Source organism: Lates calcarifer, linkage group LG11 (genome assembly GCF_001640805.2).
Source record: "Lates calcarifer isolate ASB-BC8 linkage group LG11, TLL_Latcal_v3, whole genome shotgun sequence".
Classification (NCBI taxonomy): domain Eukaryota; kingdom Metazoa; phylum Chordata; class Actinopteri; family Centropomidae; genus Lates; species Lates calcarifer.
The window spans coordinates 3,351,986-3,373,317 of NC_066843.1; the positions used below are offsets into that span (position 1 = coordinate 3,351,986).

Genomic DNA, 21,332 nt, shown 5'->3' on the forward strand with positions numbered 1-21,332 from the left:
TGGTGTTCTATTTGTCTGAGGCAGAATTGCCAAACATGAGAAAGGAAGTGGTAAAACTTCCTGTGTGCGGATGAGGCTTCACTGACGCAATGAGAGAACAATGCATTCAAGTAAACAAAATGTTTAGACTCAGACGCTTCAATTCAGCATCAGTTGACATATAATTTATTGGACTGAAACAGTAAATATAAAAATTCATTTTAAAACATAGGCACGATTCTCTAGCACTTATCATCTGTTTATGTTCACCACCCATTTTTCAGCTTCGACAGAATAAGACAGGTGGGGCACTGCAGGTTTTCAACCAACGACACGGACAGACACACAGACGAGGCTAACAAATGTCCACTTGTAGAGAAAGACAAGGGGGTTAGGAAGAAACAACACACCAGGAAAAAATAAAGTGAAACACACAGAAAAGCACACATTACAGTGAACACATTATGGAAATGATCCACTTGAAGGATTTCAGGTCGTTTGAGTTAGCCTGGTTAAAGAGGAGAGAGAAAAGACGACACGGAATCAGGAAAGGACCGGTCAGTGACACAACATAAACCTGCATCTACTGTAAATGGGTGTGAAAGCTGTGAAACCACAAGACACACTACTGATTTATGATTAACTGGACCTTCATGCACCAGATGTAAAACCTCCTTCATCCTCACCTTTGTACCCATTTCCAAAGGCACCGTTCACTCCACCATATTTGCCAACCTGCTCTCCTGTGAAAGGACCAACCCAAGTCAGTGTTATAAATGTGCCCAGAAAGAAACAGGAGCAGTAACAAGAAGAGGTTTGACAGCTTGTTTAAACCTTGCAACAAAAGGTTTGGGCTTTTATTTGAGGACTCACTATGCCGGCTCCATACCCTTGAGTAGAAAATAATCCATAATGCATGCAGTGGTACTTTTTTTATGTGCAAGCAGTTTAAGTAAAAGTGTATGTTTGCAGCATGTAAAGAGAATAATTGTAAGAGCAGAGTTCACTTTCCAAAAATAGTTTTGCTTCATTTGATTTACCAAGGAAAACTGTGCATATCTGAAAGCACAACAGTATACAGACACATGCAAAACCACAAAATAACCAGATATGAAAGCTGTAAAGTAGCACAGTAAAATGTGCTAACACTATGATAGATCATCAGAAACTGTCGAATGAGTGGCCGCTGACCATGAATAAGAAATTCTGGGGTGTTCTTGCTTACCCAGGGCATCCTGAGTCGCTCCCAGCTGTGCACCATAACCTTAACAAACACATGGAAAAGACACTGTTAAGACCAGGACAGAGGACAAATACACAAAATATATTTATGTTCTGATGTGGTGGCTTCAGGAGTAGCTGGAGAAACGTTCAAGTATTGTGCCTCCTTCAAAGCTACCAACAAAATTTTGTTTATGTGAACACATAATGACAATAAAAAATTCTTGATGAGAAACGTGCACAGCATACTGATATACTGATACTACGAATACTCATTTCTGTCGTGTTCAAGGAACAACCTCTGTGAATTTCAGTGTTAGGTACTGGTATGACAAAGAGATACAGTTGGTGTTTGGGTGTATTATGTGAAAGGAGGTGTGAGTGTGTGTGAGAGAGTGTGTTTCTCTGACAGTACATGAAAATTCACCTGTTTGCTGGGCTCCGTATCCTGCACCAGCTCCTGAAACAACACAGAACATGTAGATGCTTTGACTTCAGTGGAGGCAACAGTGAGAGGACAGAATAATTGCACAGACAGATAAAACACACTACACACAGCATATCTCAGATCAGTTTTTATTGTTATCTGTTTGATGGGGCTTCAACGTCGAAGGGTGAGATGAAAACCAAACACCCCACAGTACTTTTTCCATCACAGTTTGTCACGCTTTTCAACTCACAGTCATTCTCACCGTATTTGTTGGAGGTTTTGGCACCTTCAGCACTGAGGCTGAGATGCTGAGCACCATACGGGTACCCCCCCTCACCTAGAGGGAGAAATGTGTCCGTTAAATCTGCATCTGAAATATGAGTATTAGTAACTGTTCTGGTAGCTGTGTCTTTGTGGTAAACGAACAGGATGAGTGAACGTGGTCTAACAAAATGAGAACATTGCAAAGTTTTGAAATTTGCTGTTGAGGCTTTCTCTGTAGGAAAAAAAAAAACTTAGACCCTCACCACAGGCCAATAGAGACACTGTGCTCTATTTTAGCAGTGTAAGTGTGTTTAGGGTGTATTCAAATCCTTTTCTGCAAGTTTAACAAAAGAAAAAGTTGCAGTTCCAGTGCACGGTTCAAAGAGTGGACTTAGTCTCTTCGTTAATCATGGGTGCGTTTTGAACCTAACAGTCAATAAACCAATCAGGATACCATCTCCCATTCCCCTTAAAAGCCAGATCCACCTTGGTGGATTGCTCTGTCCACTGACCTCTCCTCCCTGAGCTGCTGCTGGTGTATTTGGGTTTACATGCAGTGCTTGTTTTATTCACAGTTAGATCCAGTGCCTGATGTAGGACAGTAGTCAACATATATTTTTTATACATATTTTTTTCAGAAGACACAAGATAAAGTATTTTCAAATCCTCACAGTGATGTGTTTTCATCGGGTGTCTGTGTGTGTTTAGCTGTTTGATACAGCTGACTTTACGGTGGAATAAAATCTACTCTCATGGCTGCAGATGAAGTTGCAGCTCCTACCTTCCAGTCCGGTAGGAATCACTGGAGCGTTACCGTAAGGAACCTTAGCAGCTCCTCCTGCAGAAAAAAGAAAAAAGAAAATCAGATGGCCAAACTGACTCATCTGTCCTCTTTCTTTTCACCCTTTCAACTGCACAGGTTATCAAGCAGCTCTGTGCTAGCCACTAGTCTGACTCATGCATGGAAAGCCACTTCAACAGAAGCCTGACTAATAGTGTGACAGACGGATGAAGTCATGTCAGCGCTGCTCACCATATTTGCCACCAGTTGATTCCAGTCCTGCACCAAGTGCTCCTGAGAGAAGACAAGAGGGGCTTCAGTGACATGGAAAATATATTCACACAGAAGCCTTTGGTTATGAGGTTATTTTCCCTCCAGCTTGTCTGTTGGTTTGATGCATCAGTAACAGATCTGGCTGAAATACACTTCTCATTGGAACTGTGCTGCTTTTTAATAATCAGCTCATAACTTACTCTAAACATCACGGATCCTGCAGCTTTGTGCGCTGAGAACAGCACTACTGTTTGTTCATGTCATCTTTATCCACTGGTTTAATCAGAATTATGTGAATTGAACTGTGCAGCCTCTCTCAGCACCTTCTAGTATTCTCATGTGTTGGTTTATTTCTAACAGTGTATGGTAATCAGAGGAACATGCAGTGTCCATCCTTAGATTTCTTACCAAATGCCCCCTGGACCTGTCCAGCGTAGCCTCCTGTATTGAGGGCTGAAAGAATAAAATATAAACAGGGAGGTCACACACCGGTGACTTCACAGGAGACCCGTGAGAAACTGTGAGAAAAGCATCTAAAGGAGCAGGAAGTCAGAGAACCACCAGATTGAAGTGGTCAGCTGTTACAAATAAGAGACAATAGCTACACCCAGTGGATAAAAGACACACACTGGACGTGTTGAGCAGAGAAGGTGTTTTGTTTTGCCCCTCATGGCCTCTTATTTCTTCAGCTGTAGCAGGTTAAGCTTCTACGGGTTAATGCCATCACCTGTTATGGGTTAAAACTGCTCAGAGCTGTTACCTTCATGCTTCCCTTTCCCTGCTTTGCCCTCAGCACCATCAGCTAACTCTGCAGGGTAACCAAGCCCTGAAACATAGTTCTAATTAGCACTTTAATTATGTCTGTGAGCCTTTGACTCTTTAAGTACACAGAGTTCCTCTTTCTCCCCCGCCTTGTTTTTTTGACAGCACTCACCGGCTCCATATCCATCGCTGTAGCCGTTCCCGTAACCTGTTGAGAGGAGGAGCTTACATTTAAAAACTGAATTTCTAAGCAAATCGTCTCAATTCACTGCTCTGTACTGTTCTGACTACGCCCAGCGCCAAAAAGAGAAGAAATGCATGCGTGTCCGATACCTGTAGACAAAGCTCTTGTACCATCTCCACCTACAGAGAGAACAGAACAAAGAAAGCTACTAAACACAAAGGATCAGCCTGTCTTAACTGAAAACCATCACTCCTGTCAGTGACGGCTTTGATGCAAATTCCCTCTGACACCAAAGAGAATTTAGAATGATCCTCGGTCACTGCAGGCAGACGATTCACGCTTCAAGGTTGTGTGTTGGTTCTTCGAGTTCTGCACTCTGCACGACTCGACTGTATTTCTCATTGCACGCACTGATAACTCGTCACTTACCGTAGCCATTGCCTGCTCCAGCACCCAGGTATCCGGCCGCTCCCTCGCCGTAGCCTGTGACAACAAACGTTCACGTCATGGTGTGTGTTTTTGCATTTGTTTGACAAAAGATATCACTATTTAGTCTGGGACAAATACAAAGCATAACATGATGAGTTCCATGCAAAAAAAAAAAAAGGGAGAAAGAGAGATTTACTGCAAACACTTTGGAGATGACCGAAATGATCTATGAGTAATCCTTTGTTTGTTGTTCTGCTTTTTACAAGCATTGTCAATTATTCACGAGAAAAAGGGGGAAGGGAAATACTGAGGCAGCTTCTTGTGTGACCTTTACAGCAATGTGAAGATAAACTCAGTCAGAGCTTTTGTTTCTAGAAAAACTAACAAGCAAATGATTGGTTTACAAGGCAAAGTAGCTGATTTCCTGGTATCTGACACACAGTCGACCGCGTGCCCTCACAGTCATCAGGTGGATAAAAATCCTGATTCTCTCACGTCTGTATTTGCAGATAAGCTTCTGCATTTGCATAATGTTGCAGGGTCTGTGGAGGAGGCCCTTAAAGGAATGGTTTGTTCTGTGGACCAGAGTTACAACCAGCTGCTGGTTAGCTTAGCTTAGCACAGAGACTGGTGACAGGAGGAACAGCTAGCCTGGCTCAGTCCAAACGTGGTATCGACCTTCTTATCTAAGTCTCGGCAAGAGAGCAAATAAACATTTTTCTCAAAATGCTGACTCTTTTCAGAGTCGAGACTTGCAGAAAAGACTGAGAGAGAACAGGATGAAGAAAGACAGATGAAAGAATCATCCTCATCCTCACCAGTTGACTTCCCCGCAACACCCTGAGGATACGCACCCTGTCCGAGCGCAGCAGCAGCTGAGATTTATTTTACAAAGACAGGGGAGTTAGGACACGGTGCAAAGGGAAAAATGAGCACATAAATCCCTCAGTCACAACAAAGAGAAGAAGAATGAGGGAAAATGTACGCGCTTACCTCCAAGTTTGCCAGCAGCACCACCCAGGTACGCTCCCTGTCCCAAACCTGTGGACAGCACATGAGGAATCTTTACCACAGGTAGTGTAAATATATATCAACATCTCCATCTGCTACAAACGGCTGCTGTCCAACATTACCTGCTCCATAGCCCCCAGGGCCCAGGTTTGCTCCCAGATAGTTTCCTGCTCCACCAATATAACCTGCGGAGAAAGTCCGCACAAGATCAGCTTTACTGAAACGCCAAATATCACAAGCAGGTTGAAATAAGAAGGAACGGGGAAAACTGTTGAGACCAGTCTTCATTCAGTGCTTTCCACACACACAAGATGCAGTGACCCAGTGTTTGACAAGTGGAACAAAGAGACACAACAAATTTCAACATCTCCGTCAGGTTTCGATGGTTTTCGACACCCTCTCCTGTGGGCAGTGACTTTCCTGGACCGAATCCTAAAAACACCAGATGTTGGACCTTCAGAATAACAGAATGTGACAACCTGAAACACACTCCATGAACCAGACAGACACACAATGAAACACAGAGATATTGTTGGACTGCTTACAGCAGAGCAGGTCCTGCAGTGTCTGGGCCGCTCCTTAGAAACACAAGAACATTAACACAGACTGGACGAAGTCTAACTCTGATCTGAATCTCTTTGTCCTGAAAGCTAGATCAGTGAACACTGCAATCCTCCACAGACAAAATTACCAAATGGTAATAATGCACCGTTGTTTTTGGCTCAGGGACTTTGAGCTTGTCACCTTCTATGACTGTTTATACACACATACACACATGGAGCTGTGTTATTGATCTAGAATCAGACAGGATCTCAAGCCAAGATTAAAATACATCAAATCGCTGCATTGGAAAGTATTAGTCCTAAATTTGATCTTACAATGTTAAGGAGACCTGGATCCGTGCCTTTGACTGGACCTGGACCAACACGTAATGGGTTTTTGTCTGGCTGACGCCCCGTCCCTCCACCAAGTTTGATGCAAATCAGTTCAGTACTTTTTGTGTAACCTTGCTGACCAGTAAACAAACAAACAAATCAATCAACAAACAGCAGTGAAAACACCTTGGTGGAGGTAACTAACCCATTATGTCTCCCAGCAGCTTTAGAGCAGGAGAAAATGAAGTGAGAGCAAAGACTCAACGATACAATCAGATAAAAGAGACTAAAAGCTGCACAGAGCTTCACATAGAAGTATTTTGATTCAGTATTATTAGCCTCAGACCTGTGATACTGTCAGCACAACACAGTTAACTGTCGCTCCAGCTGCTGGCCCATGACCTAGAGGTAACTTTATTTAAGACAAGCACTCGTTTACCTCCAGCTCCATCCTGAGGCCCACAGCGATGATTGTTACCTGACAACAAGCTGCTGTAACTGTTAGGAGTCACTGATCACACAGACTCTCACTATAATCCATACAGAGGCCTGAGGCACAACAGCAGCACTATCGAAACAAAAAGAGACACGCAAACAGACCTGAAGGCACCAGTACACAACAAGATGAAAAACACAGTCTCACAAACAAACAGCCATTAGATTCCCCCACAAGATGTCTTTATTTCAGGGTTTCTGTGTCTCAGTCAGATAAGATCCATAAAATCTGTCTGAGCCTTGACACACTCCCGTCCACACGGTGCCAGTAAGGGGCCTAAAGTTGTCTGCCATCTGCCAAAAACTCCACATGAAGAAGAGGTTTTACATTTCTAGGTAACTAATTTGCATGGACGGACAACAAGTGAGACAAAGGTTTTGCTCACTACACTTTCACACAACAATCAGGCAGCATCAGATTCCTCTGGTGCTTCTTGGTTGCATTTACACTTGTGCCCAAGACGAACAAAAACAAGGCCAACAGTTCAGAAGGCTCATCTGAAAACAGATTTGTCTAGACATTAGTTTTCAGAGGATACAAGCAGCTGAAACAGATGACATTACTAAATCAATCTTAGGGAAATAAAGGAGCAGTGGGAAATTATAGAAAAATAAAATGGAGAAGGGGAAACAAGGACATAACTATAAAATAAACCTAAAGAATGGACCATGAAAAAATGGAGAAAAAGACAAATATGAATTAAAAAAAGAAACTGAGATGTGCTCTTACGTGTTGCCTGGTTATTCCTGTCAGTCTGCCCTGGGATACTAAGAGCTTTTGGCTCTTTGACATCATGTTCAGCATGATAAAGGTGCGCTGCTTCCTGACCATCAGCAGTTAAACCTTTAGCTTTCTGCCCTTCCACTGAGGCGATGCCTAAACTCTGCGTTCCACCTGCACGTGGGATCACAGGTCCGTAGCTCCCCCTCGCTTGTGCGTGAAGATTTAGAGAACCATGACCACGGTTTTCCACGGCAACGGTCCCACGGCTTCTAAGCCCATTTGCATCTTTGGTCACAAGCCCGAGGTCTCGGACACCCTGCCTGTCTGCTACGGTAGATAAATAGTTTCTGCTCCCCTGACCCTTTGGAAGAGAGAATATGTTTCCTCTGACATCTCGAGTTTGTGGAAGAGGCAGTGGATAGGTTTGCTCTCCCTGTGTTTGTGGAGTTGTGCGTCCAAGATGTCTGCTGTCTTTACCAAGGTGAGGCTGGGCCACTACACTCTGACTCCTCTGTGTTTCTGACCCCAAAACCTCATCGTGACTGATTTCTAACACATCTGACAAATCGCGAATGGATCCACAGTCTGGGGCTCGCTGATTTTGTCGAATCGATGACTCATAGTCTCTGGCACTCTGTACCTGAGAGGACGCCGAGCTCAGATGTCGGGTGTTGTCTTTTTTAAGAGGCAGCTGCTGTCTTCCCCCTCCAGCTGCCACTGTGGCTCCATGACTCATGGTGCTCTTTCCTTTCAGGACCGTAGGCTCATAACTTTCTCCTCCTTGTGCTTGTGAAACAGCCAGGCCAAGATTTCTACTCTGTGTATGGAGGGATGTTGTAGATCCGAGACTTGATGACTGAACTACATGATCGAGACCTCTGACCTCTCCTCCTGTCTGTCGTTCAGCCGCAGTAGGACCAAGAATACTACCTCTTCCAACTGGTGTTTCAGGTCCAAGAGTTCTGTCTCTTTTTCCAGACAAGGCACCAAGTGCTCTGCTCTTTTCTCTCTTCAGATCTCGAACAGCTTGGCCCAGACTGGCCAGCTCAGGTCCACCCAAATCTGCTGCAGACACACCTGGCAGAGAAATATCATGCATTCATGACGTCTTCGTGGCTCAGACACAACAGTGTTTCTTTGAGGGTTGGCAGTGCACTGCAGTGGCCAGAGTCCTGTTTTTCAATTCAAAGACTACTTTGAAATTAGTGATGTGTGTATTAGAGCATTCGATACAATACAACACATCATCCGCAGAGTAATCAGCGCTCATATGGAGGTAATTCAAGACCAAATGGAGACATGATGAAATCCATTATAGTCTGAAATTAGCCGAGTTTAAAGAGGACAGAGTCATCACCATGATGAGGAACTGAGACAACAAGGAGACAACACACTGAGGCCACACTTTGGAAGAACACACAGTACTTCTCATTGCATCAGTGCAATGACATCAACACATAAAACATTACATGACAGCAAAATGTTGCCATCCCAAATTGTTGAAATGCTGTAAACCACACCAGTGTTACAGCACAAGACAAACACACCACCTGAGCATCAGTGTGTGGCAGACAGAGTTTAGGAAAACACTGATGAGGTATGAATCTACAGTTCACAGCAGAAGTTTTAAAAGTGAAAAACTTTCACTGCACAGTTTCACTCGGCTCTTGAAACTATGGACTTCCTCTGCATGAATGCTATAACCAATACTGCAAACCAGAACCAGAACTGTGACCAGAGTAAGGTCAGAGATGAAAAAAATAATAAAACAAACACATGAGGTGTGAGAATAATTTGTTTTTCTGTCCAAATGAATCAAAGAAATGTGCAAATTCCAGGTAAGGTTCTGCAAAAATGGATTACAAGCTTAATAGAGTGAAATGCATCAAGTTGTTAGTTTGTGTTTAGCTTGCTTAACTTTAGCACTCCACACACATCAACACTGATAAACTCTCAGACTGAACCCACAACAATAAGAGCTGCAGAACTCATGCAACATGCAACATGTGCAGTCTGACAGTCACTGTCACAGAGGTTACAGACACACAAACACAAGCAGCTGTGGTGAAGGTTTTACCAGGTTTGAGTTCCTCAGCCCTCTGTCCGGTGGGATACCCAAGTCCAATTCCTGATAACAGAGGATAAAGGCACTGTCACTGATACAATAAAAGGCCTCCAGCTCAGTGGAACAGAGTTACATCAAAGAAAGATATCATAAACAATCTGATTGTCAGAGTCTCTGTGATAAACCTCATGTTCATCCATGACTGACAGCGTAAGGGAGAGTTCATGGCAAGACTTACGGGACATAAGAGAATATCCTCCATAACTGATTGGGGGAAGTAATGGTTCCTGAGGTAAGACATGATTCACCACTCACCTGGTCGGGCTCCAGCATAGCCAGTGCCAGCTAAACTCCCGTATCCTGGTGAGAAAGCAAAGAGCCAAGTTCAGAGGACGTGGAGCACATCTTTAAATCAGACAAGCTGTCTGATTACATCACTAGAGCCTCAGGGTTTTCTCTGTTTTACAAGGACACATAATTTATTTGCTGAGATGCAATCAGCCTCGTATATCATGTTCGCAGACAATGACTGAGTGCCACTTAGCTGAGATTTATCAAACAAACAGGCAGAGGGTTTACAGAGTGTAATTCGCTGTGTGTACTCTCACCATGAGGGAGTCATGGAACAAACTGGTTAATTACTCACCAGGCAGAGTGCCAAGGCCAGTTCCGTAGACTGGGAAACCAGAAAAACACAGAGTTAATTTCTGTTTACAAAGATTTCTACAGATGATCCCAACTGTTTATGGAAGATTTGTCTTTATCGCTGCCGCCTCCTTCCTCTGAAATATTACTCAGATCATCCAGACAGCAACACAACGGCACATATCTTTACTTTTTGACAATTTAGTGTAATATAGTGTCCATGAAAATACAGTCAATCATCGCCTTTTATTGAAGAAATAAAAAAAGTTTCACCTCAGCCTTTTCTGCTAAAGATGCATCCAGCTCAGACTGCCAAGGTTTCTGCGACTAGGTGTGAACAAGACTAAAAACAACCCCACATTCGTGACAGACCACACCAGGTTTCTTATAGCCCTGGAAACCTTGGCCATAATTATTAATAATCAAGAGTTTAGTCTGCAAATCAGGATTGCATGTGTGTGGTTTCATCAAATTTGCCTGGCAACAGAAAACAAAACCCCCAAACTGTCATCAGATGGTGATTCAGATGCTGCTTAACTCTGACTCATGCACAGAAACACGTCATCTTTTATCAAACTGACCAACAACAGAGAAGCAGATGTGTACATGTGTGCTAATGTAGGAACTTATTTCTTATATAAGAGGATGAGGAGGATAAGGTTTCAATGGGTAGATGACATCTTCTTTTACATGTCAGTCTTACCACGTTTCCCTCCGTGACCTAAGCCCAGTCCCACTCCATTTGTAAGTCCAGTCCCCAGAGGCATTCCTGTGCCCAGACTGGCACCTGCAAACACAAAATAAATGAAGGGGCTTCTTTGGAATCCACAAGAGGTCAGAGGTCAAAGGAGTATGATAAAAAGCAAGTCAGCTGTGAGGGGTTTATAAAGACGTACCATAGGGTACCTGGGTTCCATATCCACCTTGCCTCAGACCTGCTCTACCTCCTAATCCGAGAGATCTGTAACCTCCTAAGAACACATTATACAGTTATACCGCTCTACTTCATATGTTTGTGTTTCTGCCGTTAGTCCTACAGGTCAACTGATGCCGGACAACTTACCAACGCCAAGCTGAGCCCCAGGATAACGTCCGGCTAACGTTTAAAAAAAAAGAGAAAATACAAATGTGACTGACATGAAGTGAAAGTGATATACGACCATGCAGCGTAAACAAAGTTAAACATACTTCCAGTCTTCATCGCTTTGCTGCCGTACCGGCTCCCCAGTGCTCCGAGGGCTCCTGTGACTGCAGAGAGAATCAGTTTAAGCAAAAGTGTTTTTTTTATACAGAATTATTTTCTAGTGATACATATCTGTTAGTTTGTTAACCACTGAGTTTTATTGCTAAGAAAACCACTGACCTCCAGGCTTTACTCCAACACCGACAACTGATGACAAAACACACACACACAAGCAAATTTCACAGTTAAGGAAAGTTTTTATTCTCTTATTTGTCCATACAGGGGTTACTCATTTAATTTAATTTTATTTCAATTAACACACAGTTAAAAACAGTTTCTAACATTCTAAGATAATCCAAAAAAGTTCCTCAGTCTTCAAGGTGCTTAAACCCCATATACATATACATACTTTAAGAAGTGAAAACCTTTTAAAACCTGTGTGACGTACCTCTGGCTGGCAGCACTCTCCCCCAGGACACACTCTGAGGTTTAACCCCTGAAAAATTGAAAACACAACAACATTGTACCTTTAAAGTTGGAGGCGGTTTCTGTACAGTGTAATAAACATACACTAATCCTGCATTCACTGCATGGAAATGATGAAAATAATGCACATAATGAAGCGTGGGTGATGCACAATTACTGTGAAATACAAAGTGAACGAGCAAATAAGCAAAACTGAACATTTAGAAGGAAAAGAAAAAGAAAGAGACAGGTGTAAACTGGTCTTTTATATTCATAGGGAATTTTCTCTTCTGCATTCACCTTACATTCATTGATTAACTGATCATATATCATCCACCAGCAACATGTCCATCTAAAGTGATAACTAACACTTACTCCAGGCCTTAACCATCACCTCCATAAAATGACCACATGAATGACTTCCAACTTGTGAGCAGTGCAAATGTCACTAGAGTGTTTCATGACCGCTGCGACCTAATTGGGCAACAGGAGAGACAGAAATCCATTGATGGAAACAGAGGATGAGGAACGTCAGAGCGACTGTGTGGAGCCTGTAAGTTCTTCTCACGACCGGTCGTCAAATTTTGCTCGCCTCCGTCACCTTCTCATCGCATCTTTTGATTCAAAGAAATTAGATAGTATAAACCGCAGTGACTTGGCGGAATCACTGACGTCGGAGCCCACAACACACACATAGACCAGGACCTTTCTCCTCCCCTCGATCTCACAGACATGATATGTAACAGGTGAGTGAGAGTGAGTCAGTGAAGACACTGATCCATCAGAGCTTTGACTGTATGAAGTCATACCTCTGCTATATGTTACAATATGACAGAGCCATAGCTACGTACAAATGTAAAAGCAAACAGGTTTGTGCAACATTAGCTAGACTGTACTTTCTCATATTAGTAGCACTGTTGTCTTTGTAATCTAATGGTTATGTATGTTTTTAATCAAAGATATATTTCATTTCCTCACACAAAGGTGAATTAAGTCTCCATCAGTTAAATCATATAAACCTGATGATTTTAGCACAGTAAAATATACATTTGTATTTCTGACAAAGTGTTGAAAATCAAATCTGTGAAGAACTAAAATATTGCAAACCTCAAATTTGACAAAAAAAAACAGAAGAGGAGAAACTGTGATTTGCTTCAGTAACCCTGTGTTTTTCTTACCGCCTTGCAGAGTTTGCTGAGCCAACCAGAGAACCAGCGAGGTCTGGAGCAGAGCTCGAACCAGCATGATGGAGGAGACCTGGTACAAGGAAGAAAAAAAAACACTGAGCAGCGCAGAGAGCACAGAGACGGACTGATGGACTGACAGACAGACAGGAGGATGGGTATTAAAAGAACAACAGCCCCTCATGTCTTTTATACGGTTTTCTCTCCAATACACTCCCACTGACCAGTCCTGCCCTCTGAACACACAACCATTGGTCTGATTGGGCAAAGCTAACGGCCCATTTCCATTAGCTGAGAATACACACACACATCCTCTTATTAATCATCTCTGATCTTGGCATGTAGCACACAGAAAATATAAGATATGTAAGAGCCAGGCTGCATTTTCAGCTGATGGTTTATCTGAAACAACAGGTCAGAAATTTATTGTATATTTTATCACAGTCTTTTCATGATTGTTTCAGTGGGGACACGACAAACACAAAGAAGCAACTGGGCTCAAAAATCCCTTCAGCAGACTAAGAGCCAGAGAGGGGGGGGGGCAAACACCCGATGCCTCTTGCTGCTCTGTTAACACACAAGGAGACGAGGATTCATGACTCAACAGTTTCATTTATCATACTAGTGAAAGGCAGTGTGGCGTGCTCCAGACGCTGACATGAAAGACTAATGAGGAAGATGAAGATTTGAGAAATGACATGTGAAATGGACAAACGCAGTTCTGCAGCCTTGTGGCGTGAAGGTCAAGCACAGTGGGTCCTGTGGTCTAACAGGCCGGTTGGTGGTGCTGCATGTTAGGATGCTTTCCCCAGATCTTCAAATGATTACACACTCATCAGGATGGACAAGCATCAGGAACAGCAGGTCTCTATACCACAAGATGACTTCCTGAACATAAACTCACACATACAGACACATTTACAAACTCAGACATGAATTATCACGAATTAACTCGTAATGCAAATACACCGTCCTCGCCCAATAATAAGCTTGTGCAAGACGAAAAAGGAAGACAGAGAAATTACAGTATGATTAATTAGGTTTTGACAGATGGGTTGAACTCACCTGCGTCAATAAGTGTTTAACAACAGACCAGTGTTTTGCTGTTTAAACATTACGCCTCTCTAAAAACAAGAAGAGAAAAAGAATGAGTTCAAACAAACAGAATCTGTTTAAGTAGCATAAATATCCTGGTGGAAACTGCAGAGTAAACATTACATCATTTTTGTGTTTCTGTGTTTTTACGTGTGTGTTGGGGGAGTGCTACCTCAGCCAGGTACTGTGTGATTTAGTGAAAAACATGCAACAATAAATGTTTAATGTGGAAACACACACACACACACACGCAGACTGTACTGCTGCAGAAATAGACCTCAAGGCTGCCACCTCAATTAAAACGTCATTTTCAAGGAGTTTCCATGATGTTGTACAGAGCAGCAGGGTGTCGGCTGTCACTGGGCTCTCGCAGTGTGTTACTACAGTCTGCTGAGACTGTGTACCAGAAGCATTAGCCCATGGTGGTATCAACACGAGCTCCAGGGTCTTCATATCGTATAGTGCGGGAGGTCCCCTGGTCAACAGCCAGTTCTTAATGTAATGTTTAAGTTTATGTCGATGCAAACGTCTGAGCGGAGAACCACATATGATGGTTATACTTTGAAAGAAGTCCGTTGTTTTTATGCCACCTGAGGAAAACTGAAGTCACATGTGCAGACCACCGCATCGTCTTCCCTGGTGGTACTGAACATAAGACAATAACATAACCCACGTCTGACTCATGACTCCCTCACCCATGATTCACCTCTAAACATTTATCTGTCTGCATGTTTGAGGGGTCCCTTATAAAAAAAATACAGATCCATAAGGAGATTTTTGACAGTTTTTCAAGATGAGCTGATGGATGTCCGTGGTAAGACAGAGGGGGGTCGGACAGTGTGAGAGAGCAGTGTCTGTGGAGGCACATCTGGGCAGCAGTTTCCCTGTGGTCTCTCACATTAGAAACACTGTGTGCCCCAGTATATACATACAGATTACATTCTGTGTGTCCTCCTGTGCTGCCCTTATGTGTCTTTGATGAAAAATACTGGCACAAACTGCGTCAGTAAAGGCCCAGTGTGTGCAGAAGTATCAGCATGAAGCTTAATGTTGGAATACTGGGGACAGGTGGATCATTTTTGGTCTGTGATGACGATTTACTACATTTAAAAAGTCAGTGTGGGGCTGCTCCTCTGTGAGGTTAACTCTCATCTGGTCTTACAATAAAATAATTTAATATACAGGTCGACACAGCTCACCAGTTGCTGCTGCAGTATGCTCCATTCCTCCATTTTCTCTTAAAATAAACCAAAATGTTCCACAGATGGAGTGAAACCACAAGTATGAGCACAAACACAGACAGAGAGTGTGCAGCAGGAGCAACACCTGAACCTAGTTACCTTCACTTCCCTAATTACACTGATGAATCTCCTCAAAATAAAGACGCTCCACCCGGTGGTCGGAGGTGTAAATACAAATATATATATATATATAATATATATATAAATGTTCAACTGAATCTCCCAATTACAACAACAGCTTTGCCCTGGTGAAATAAACACGTTCACGCTGGTAAAATGATCATTTTCACCCTCCTTAGACTTTAGTTCTCTGCTCATTTTTTGCTCTCCTCCCGGGGACTGGAGCTGCAGTGTTTCTTGGAGGTTTCATGCTCTTCTTCGTCCAACTTGTAAGACACTGTGGGCCACCTCCAGGGGTCTAATGTTAGTGTTCAGGTCCATGTAGCGTATCCAAATTGGGGGGAAGAACACAAAGACCTACAGAGCGATCGAGCTGGAACAAATCTTCCTGCAGGTGTTTCAGCCGAACCTGCGTCTGGCTGAGCAGGTTAGGTCAGACTCAGTACATTTTGGTTTTAAAGATATTACACGTGCCAAATTTACTCAATCAGGAAGTTTATTTAGCCAGAATTTAACTTGTTCAGAAGGAGCCAAGAGTGTCATTAGGTGGAAGACTGAAGTCAGGAGAAAGAGTCTGAAAGTGGAAGGAGAGAGTGAAGCAAACCAGCTGGTCGACCAAACGTGAGGCGAGAAAAAAAGGCCTGTCAGGGTTCATTTTAGTGATGTACAGCATCTACTCCCAGAGGTCAGGCACAGAGGCAACAGTTAGGCCTGTTTACAGATAAAAAGAAATAGTTTCTACAAAACAGAATAGCCTCAAACTTATCCTTTAACTCTGGACAGAAAGATAAATTATCACACAGCGTCCCAGTTTACTGAGACATTACGACAGTGAGCTGATGTCGTTAGATCACCCTGCCCTCAGGCCTGGCTTTAAACTGACCTCCACTTATTAATCAAGTCAGTTGTGGCGTGAGTCCACAGCATCCACGCTGCAGATAACAGACACTGAACCGTCTTCCCTCCCTCCCTCGCTGTATGCACAGGACCAGACGATGCCATGCACAGTGTATGGAAGTTTCCACTGTAGAGTATCAGCCATCACATCGCTCCACGTCCCCTGCTGTCTCAGTCCAACTGAGATAATATTGATGGTGGATTCTGACTCCTCACAGTTTGCTCACAGCTGAGGTCGCAGACAGAAGTCAGTCCAAGTTTGACACCAACACATTGTTATTCCCTGCATCAGATTAGAAGCATTAGAAGACGTTCTTCTGTGTTGTATTGCATCAGGCAGCAGTGTTAGACGTCTGATACGACTTAAGATTAAGTTCAAATAAAATAAGTGAATGAGTCTGAGAGGAAAACAGGACTTTCAGGTTGTGGAGGCCAGATTTATTCTGTCATCAGCAGCTGGTGTTGCTGGTAGAGACACAGAATATTTGACCAAGACTGAGTTATAGCCTGTATCTGACTTTCTGACATTTGTTTTAACTTATTAAAAAATTGATTTCCATAGGAATGTGTCATTTCTGTGAAGCCAGCTTTTCAAATTTGCTTTGGCTGTATAACACTACACTCTGGCTTGGTAAGAATGCGTCACTACAGAGTGGCTGTGGCTGTTTTACTATTTTTACTGTTGCTGAGTCTAAAGTGAAGGCTATAGATCACTTCCTGTGTTACTTTATGTTTGTATGTCACTTTCTTTCTTTCTTCTTACTTTGTTACTGTATTGATATTATTTTTATGATAGCTCCTCTACCACTTCTTAACAGCAAAAAAAAACCTGTTCCTCCTCCATTTCACAACACTGGGAATTTTCCAACAATCTTCCATTAAGTGATTGTACACATTGTCCATCTCACATTAATGTCTCAAGTTTACCCTGTAAAAAATTAAGGAGAATGAAACAGTAAAGCAGTGTCCTTCTAGTGATTTGAAGCCATGTTTTGGGTTCAGTTTTGGTTCTAAACTGCCTTAAACCTCCTGAAAGTCATTACCAGCAGAAGAATGGCTGCCATGATGTCTCTGTCCAAAAAAAAGTATAAGTTCAATAAAGCGTTTAGATGTGAGTTCCTCTGAAGTGAACACAGGAATACGGTAAGTGCCCAGAAAAGCGGGAGCCACACAGATTTACGAGGGAAAACACAGGACAGACTGTTACAACTGGCACAGGCTGCTTTCACCCCTGTCCAACATCACACACACTTACTGCATCACACACAATCCACAGTTGTCTTTCTCTTGGCATCATGTATATACAGACAGGCTTGTGTGGGTGTTAAGGGATGTTGTGGAGGGTAAACCCATCTGAACTAAACCCCTTATTCTGTGAACTTAAAATATGTATAAGTGGTGTTAAACTGACTACATCAGGACAGAGTCAGGAAAAGCAAAACCATAACACTTGTGAAAAATATAAATGTGTATTTACTTTATGATTATGTGTCTGTCCTGTGCACTTTGCTGTGTCGAGTCTACAGTGTTTCCTCCAGCTGTATGTATAAACTCCACACACCCACTGATGGAGGTCTCTACCTGAACCTGATGCAGAGGTTCAGGTAGAGACCTGTTGAGTCAGTCTGTATGTGGCCGCCCATCGTCCTGGCAACAAGAACTGCTGTGTTTACTACTGGAGAGACTCTCAGCTCAGGAGGAAGCGGTGGACACTGCAGTGGGTTGGGGTGGATGTCATGAAAAATAAAGGAAAACAACACCTTGTCATTTTGGATTGTACTTGTGGGCACAATTATAGGGAGGACACAACAAATATTACCGTACTTTTTGTGCAAAGTTTAATAACTTTTGTGGTATTTCTATTTTAGGTAATAGAGTCAGCACCGTCTGAGAAGATGGTCCACAGTAAAGTTGATCATCACTGTCAAAATGGCGACCTGCCGAGCTTCTTCTTTGCACAAAGACCGATGTCCAGACAGAGGTGACTTGCAAGTTTCAATTATGAACTTCAAACTTTTTTAATCAGTCAAAGAGTTGAACTGTTGGTGCAGGTGACGAGATCTGTTTAACTCATTCTTACCTCCTCAGCAGCTCCAGCAGAACACCTGCAGCACATGCACGCTGCACCTCTGCGTGTCCATCTGCCAGTGCGTGTCTGTGCACGAGGCCCTCAAAGTGAGATGGTGTTTAACATCTGCCCACAATAACACAAGAGCTAGACGTTCAGACTGGCTGCTTGCATGAGCAGCTGACATCACTGCTGGCTCTGGATGCTGTTTGCACTGCAGCCCGAAACTGCCCAGACAGAGACGACAAAGGCATTACTAACAGGACACAGTCAAGACACTGCTTCCTGTGAAGATATTTCTATGATAATCTACTTTCACAAACACTATAAAGGCTGAAAATGATATTCTCTGACCTTTTAAAGAAACGTTCTGCTCTGTCAAAGTTAATACTACTCAACATCCAGGCTCTGTGCAGGTAAATCAGCCAAAAAGAAAATGTATGACACAACTTTTAAAAACTTTAACAGGGTCACCTCAGCAGTTCTGAACTCCCAGGAGGCAGAACCCAAATTACCACAGGACAGGAGTCTTAAGGAGCGTTTAAAGACTTTACTCATAGCAGCACTACTCCATCTGGTGGATAGTTTGTATTAAAATAAAATGACTTCTTCCTTTTTTTTCATGATATTCATTTCATTAATATGATTGATTTTGTATGTTCCTGTTCCCCCTGAACTTTCTCAGTAAAATAAATTATTACATCAGGATCACTCATTTCGTTCTTCTGTAACAAACCAACTTATTTCAAGAAGAAAGTTTTCCCATTAAAACAGCTGCACTAACATATAAAGACATTTCTAACTATAAAGTAAGAGTGTATCCTGCTACATGTGACAGCCACAGTCTTCAGAAAGCCTACAGACCTGCATCATAACTTATATTCATGATTTATAGAAGTTATCAAGGTCTCGATCCTGCAGGAATCACCTTACACATGGGGGCCTCAGAGGCTAAAATAGTTCACTTCAGAGTATCAGTGTTAATGAAATCTAGAGGCAGGACAGACCAGCAGGAAGCTGCAGCTATCGCTGACTTATGAATTAAAAAATGTTTACATAAAAAACGATGTTATTGTGCATGTGAACCACAGCTGAGCGACAGGTGTTTTCAGTGAACTGTGAGGACTGACTGTCTGTCACTGCTGCTCTCCAACAAAATGAGTCAAAGAAACCTGAAAGGCCCTCTCCATTAATGTGGGCCATTAATGAGCATTAATCAGCCTTTCTTTAATCTTTGTTATGCAGGCTCAATGTCCACAGCACCAACACACCTCCTCCCCTTTCCCCTTCCTCTTCGTCACACATCAGCCCGCCTTTGCACTTGCCCAAATATAAACTATGTTTCTTGGCGTAGTGACAGATTGAAATGGGGAGGAGTTTGGCAGACTGAGTTCAGTTCAGGACAGACTGAAGGACAACAAGAAGAAAGACGTTTCGGCCGAAAATAAGAAGATAATAAAAGATACTGAGTATTGCCTGCCTGCAGGACAGTAAGTCTTCACCTGATTCTCTTGTATTTTAGCAACAGGATTGCTACCACCACTCTTTATATACAGCAGCATTAGTGGGCCAGGCCTCAACCTTAGATATAGATATTGTGGGATTAGTGCATAAATGTTCTCTTCAGCTAATATTTCAGTATTTTCAGCACTGATCTGCTGTTTTAAATGATTATAAGGCTCTTTTTATATGAAAATACCATGAAAACACGTAAGCATAAACTGGAGCCATTATACTTTCACCTTTTTTAACATAATAAAGTGTGGTGATCACTATCTTATCACATTCAACATGTTTGTATGTGTACTCAGGTGTGGTATACAGTAGTTCTTAGTGTATTTATACCTCAAAGTGCTCGTGTTTATCAGACTTTCTTTCTCCTCCCTCTCGTCCTCTGCAGATGTCGCTGTCTCCAGTTGCCCTGGCCGCTCGTCGAGTGTTGGCTGCTGCGTCACACGCAAGCCATGAGGGAAAAGGTCAGTGTGTCTTCCCTGACCCTCTCAACCAAACACAACTGAAACGTATCAAAGCCTCCAGATTTGAAGCCTGCATACTGTAGCTCGGGTGTTTTTATTAACTGAAAGGTCTGCAGAGCTGGCAGCCAGCCTGCACAGTCACACTCTGGCAAACAATGAGGAAATGTTTTATTACTGATAGGGGCTCTGTAGACAAACAGCCACTGTAATTTGTTTTTTTGCAATAGATTCCCAGGCTCTATTTAGTGCACCAGCCATGTACCTTCACTGGTTGTGTTTTCCACAGCAAGGACCTGGAAGATACTGAGCTTCACGGTGGCTTTGCCTGGTGTTGGTGTCTGCTGGCTCAACGCTTACATGAAGGGCAAGGCCCATTCGCACGAACAGCCAGAGTTTGTGCCATATTCCCACCTGCGTCTCCGCACCAAGGTGAGTCTCAGCTCGCCTGCACCCCTTTACTCCAAAAATAAAGAAATGATCTGGGGTGAATGTATGTGCATTTTCTCCCTCCAGAAATTTCCCTGGGGCGATGGAAACCACACTCTGTTCCACAACCCTCACACCAATCCGCTGCCCGATGGCTACGAGAAGGTTGATCACTGAGAGTCTCATTTCTCAGCTGTGTCCTGCTGCATGCTTGAAAAAACACCAGTCTGCTGTGTACTTGGCTTAATTATACAGACCAGGGGGCCAAGCTGTACCGCCATCACGCGGTGCACCCAGAGAGCAATAAAACCACTTTATTCTGTGATATAATGAGTCTCTTCAGTTTTCTTTTTGCTCAATTTAATCAACACTCAAGCCTTGTATCAGATAGATCTCATTATCTAGACCATGTTCCACCATTTCAAGTGTTGCATTAGAAAACACTGCTGTCGCTTGGAAACTATCAGCGGGGGTTTGCAAAGTCAAAAATGTTCACTTGCTGCATGTAAGGGCTTTAAAGCATGAGGCTGGTGATGATC

The 21,332-nt window shown here is 42.9% G+C and overlaps 2 protein-coding genes and 1 long non-coding RNA gene across 9 annotated transcripts; 1 reads left to right on the forward strand and 2 right to left on the reverse strand.

Annotated features, from left to right (window-relative positions):
- Positions 1–142: 142 nt before the first annotated feature.
- On the reverse strand, positions 143–15,406 carry LOC108880577 (uncharacterized). Of its 6 annotated transcripts, XM_051074020.1 has the most exons (27): positions 15,265–15,406; positions 14,036–14,094; positions 12,965–13,043; positions 11,770–11,817; positions 11,502–11,528; positions 11,327–11,386; positions 11,202–11,234; positions 11,035–11,109; positions 10,842–10,925; positions 10,140–10,169; positions 9,809–9,853; positions 9,506–9,556; positions 5,457–5,519; positions 5,317–5,364; positions 5,142–5,198; positions 4,324–4,377; positions 4,044–4,073; positions 3,883–3,918; positions 3,709–3,774; positions 3,357–3,401; positions 2,928–2,969; positions 2,676–2,732; positions 1,893–1,967; positions 1,628–1,660; positions 1,205–1,243; positions 666–722; positions 143–487 (listed from the first exon to the last, which is right to left on the reverse strand). In XM_051074020.1, the coding sequence occupies exons 3-27, from the start codon at positions 13,029–13,031 to the stop codon at positions 483–485; spliced, it is 1,227 nt and encodes a 408-aa protein (XP_050929977.1). In that variant the 5' UTR covers positions 13,032–13,043; positions 14,036–14,094; positions 15,265–15,406; the 3' UTR covers positions 143–482. The 6 variants fall into 6 exon arrangements, with proteins under 6 accessions (XP_050929977.1, XP_050929976.1, XP_050929975.1 ...); XM_051074019.1 differs by lacking the exon at positions 14,036–14,094; XM_051074018.1 differs by lacking the exons at positions 14,036–14,094; positions 15,265–15,406 and having other exon boundaries at positions 12,965–13,458.
- Positions 15,407–15,621: 215 nt separating this feature from the next.
- Positions 15,622–20,382, reverse strand: LOC108880583 (uncharacterized). 2 transcript variants are annotated; one of them, XR_001960512.2, is made up of 3 exons: positions 20,237–20,382; positions 18,404–18,618; positions 15,622–16,606 (listed from the first exon to the last, which is right to left on the reverse strand). It is a non-coding gene; the product is annotated as an uncharacterized LOC108880583 (long non-coding RNA). The 2 variants fall into 2 exon arrangements; XR_001960511.2 differs by lacking the exon at positions 15,622–16,606 and adding an exon at positions 16,613–18,035.
- Positions 19,714–21,123, forward strand: LOC108880581 (cytochrome c oxidase subunit 6A, mitochondrial). Its single transcript, XM_018672155.2, has 4 exons — positions 19,714–19,881; positions 20,292–20,367; positions 20,654–20,796; positions 20,881–21,123. Exons 2-4 carry the CDS (start codon positions 20,292–20,294, stop codon positions 20,968–20,970), a joined length of 309 nt encoding a protein of 102 aa, XP_018527671.1. The 5' UTR covers positions 19,714–19,881; the 3' UTR covers positions 20,971–21,123.
- Positions 21,124–21,332: the final 209 nt, after the last annotated feature.